Below are 2770 nucleotides of genomic sequence, written 5' to 3'. Positions count from 1 at the left end.
AGTGGCAGGTAACTTTCTCCCTACTGCCTGCCCCACCTTACCCTTCCTTTGTTCCTGCCCCCCACAGCCTCAGGCCCTTCTCTGCCTACTCCCTGTTTCTCCCTGCAACAGCCTCTGGTCCCCCCAACAACTTACCCTTGTTCCAGCACTGATAGGCTCTGCCCCTGATGCAGTCTGGGGCATGGAGCATGGTCCCAATTCAGCCACATAGCAGCAGTGCAGCCAGCACCACTGCTACAGAGCCAGGCTTGGGCCACCCTCTGTGCCCTATGCTGGAGCAAAGGTGGGGGGAGCAAAGGAGATGGGGGTGGACAGCCTGGGGGAAGGAGTGCAGGAGCCCAAGGCTGTGGAGAAGCAGAAGTGAAAACGGGGGTGGGGAGATGGGAGGGAGGGAAGGAATGTGGGGAGGCAGGGTTGAGATGATGGGAGAAAAGGGGTGGAGAGGAGGTGGGGGGGAGGGGCAGGCAGTAGCTGTAGCTCCAGTCCCTACCCAGAACCAGAGCTGGAGCAGCTGCCTGCCCCCCACTACCTCATGTTAAATGGGGAAAGAAAACCTTGGAATCAAGTAAATATGGTATGCCAAGACCTATGGTAAATGACCCTGTTTTTTCATATTACCGAGTACACTACTCGGCCAACAGACTCTGATGATCATCCTAACTTCTGGGCCAATGGTCATCAATGTTTTGGCCCCACAAACAAGACGAGAGGCGTGGGGCCAGTTCATGGGCTGAATCATACCTCATATACCAGGATTGGGCTCCAGGGCACCGCAGCACCCCTTCTCAGTCCCTTGTTCTGGGATTGGTGTCCTTGTGCCACCTCCTCCCTGTGCCACTTATGGGGCTTCAGGGGGGGGCCCCACACTGCCCCTACCCACTCCTGCATGACAGAACTATGCTCCAAGGGCCGTGTGCTACCTCCACCTCATCCCACGAGTGGGAATCAGGCTCCAGGGTCCTCATGCCGAACGTGCCGAGTCTTGCATGCAGGGATCAGTCTCTGGAGGCCCTGTGTTATCCCCAAACACCAGGGTTGGGGCCTGTGCCACCCTGTACACCTGACCTAGTGCACAGGGCCATGGCCTGTGGAACCACAGGGAGGCCTGCAGGCTGGATGGCACAGCACCAAGGGCTGGATCTAGCCCATGGGCTGGGGGTTAAGCACCCCAGTTCTAAGCAGCAGCCTTACAAAAAAAAAGGGGTGAAACGGCATTGACTAGTTCTCATCTTGTACACAAGTCCTTCATCATGTACCCTGGGGTAGCTAGTAAGAAACACTTTAGGATGCTAGAAGGAGTCATCCTCAAATTATTTTTCTCTTATGAATCAATAGAACCCAAATATACTGTTTATATAACAAAGAGCATTCAACATTTACATGGAAACCCACAATCTGGACACTTTGTTCATACAGAAGAATATCACTGAAGGAAAACCACAATACAGAACGTAAACTAAACTTGCAGGACTTACCAACTTCAAGAAGGTTAACAAGTAACTCAACATCTGCCAAGGAAGTTATTCTAATGAGCTTGCTATTATCATTTTGGCAAGACAGTACTGCATCATTCCAACTCTTTTCCTCTTTATGAAGTTTATAGCAGTTGCGGTTATAAGGATACCAATCAGTGTCACAGCGGGTAGGATAATACTTCCATGAATCTTCTAATTAAAACATACAAGATTGAACACATTACATAAAATTAGTTGTAAGATTAGGCTAAAGTGTTTTCATAGGGCATTAATACCTATTTTCTTATTTACAATAATTGGAAATATAAAGGCATTCAAAACAATTCAATAATGAAAAAATAGCACATGTGTACACAGTGAAACACCTGCAGACAAAATTCCCAAAATTTATTTGCAGTAGCATAACTATGGAGGGTGACCAGAGCACCAGCTGTGGGTGCTGATTTGGGGAGGAAGGTGCAGAAAAAGCAGCCCCCATGCTGCTAGACTATCACTGCCAAAAGCCCAAGTACAGCTGCCATCCCTGTGTTCCACTAACTTCCTATGCACTAAACCACCTAGCTATGCCTCTGTTTAAAGGTATGGTCATTTGAGCTACAAATAAGTCCCTCAGAGGCTTGCTGAAGGCATTTTATTTTTAAAATTTAGCTATACTGTAACTATAACAAGAAGACTAAAAGAGATAAACATTGCAACTGGAATCGTTACATACCGAACTATTAGCCTACCTTACCCTATCACATTTTGGGTCTAATCCAAAACCCACTAAATTCTTTCCATTAACTGCAAAGGGTCAGGTCCTGTTTAGAGACCATCCGCTGAAAAGCTGGCAAGTCAGTCAGCAACACGGAAGTCCTTGACTTCAGGAAAGCCGACTTTGACAAGCTCAGGAGGCTTGTCAGTGAGGCCCTAAGGGACCATGACCACGGGGAGAGGGGAGTTCAAGAAGAGTGGTTGCTCCTCAAGGGAGCGATCCTCAATGCACAAACTAAGTCTATTCCATCTCGGAGGAAAGGCAGCAAGAGGGCACAGCAGCCCCCCTGGCTCTCCAGGGACCTAGCAGACCTCCTGAGGCTAAGAAGAAAGGCCTACAAAGGATGGAGGATGGGAGTCACCTCCAAGGAGGATTATTCTGCACTGGTCCGGTCCTGCAGGGAGCAGACCAGGAAAGCCAAGGCTGCAACTGAACTCCAACTAGCTTTGAGCATCAAGGACAATAAAAAGTCCTTTTTCAGATATGTGGGAAGCCGGAGGAAAAGCAGGGGCAACATTGGACCCCTGCTGAACCAGATGGG

At 49.1% G+C, this 2770-nt stretch overlaps 1 protein-coding gene across 4 annotated transcripts in view; it reads right to left on the bottom strand.

The window, feature by feature from the left end:
- Nucleotides 1–2770, bottom strand: part of PLA2R1 (phospholipase A2 receptor 1) — an 81160-nt gene that overhangs the window by 61568 nt on the left and 16822 nt on the right. For all 4 annotated transcript variants that reach the window (XR_003093231.1, XM_025199940.1, XM_014518394.2 and 1 more), the window contains exon 6: nucleotides 1476–1667. Coding sequence is in view for 3 of the 4 variants with exons in the window: in XM_025199940.1 (XP_025055725.1) it covers nucleotides 1476–1667 (192 nt within the window). In the remaining variant the exon portion in view is untranslated. The remainder of the gene's footprint in view (nucleotides 1–1475; nucleotides 1668–2770) is intronic.

The sequence above is a fragment of the Alligator sinensis genome, unplaced genomic scaffold (genome assembly GCF_000455745.1).
Source record: "Alligator sinensis unplaced genomic scaffold, ASM45574v1 scaffold389_1, whole genome shotgun sequence".
In the NCBI taxonomy this organism is placed as follows: Eukaryota; Metazoa; Chordata; order Crocodylia; family Alligatoridae; genus Alligator; species Alligator sinensis.
Note: the sequence above shows the minus strand (reverse complement) of the source record. Positions and strands in the feature narration are given on the sequence as shown.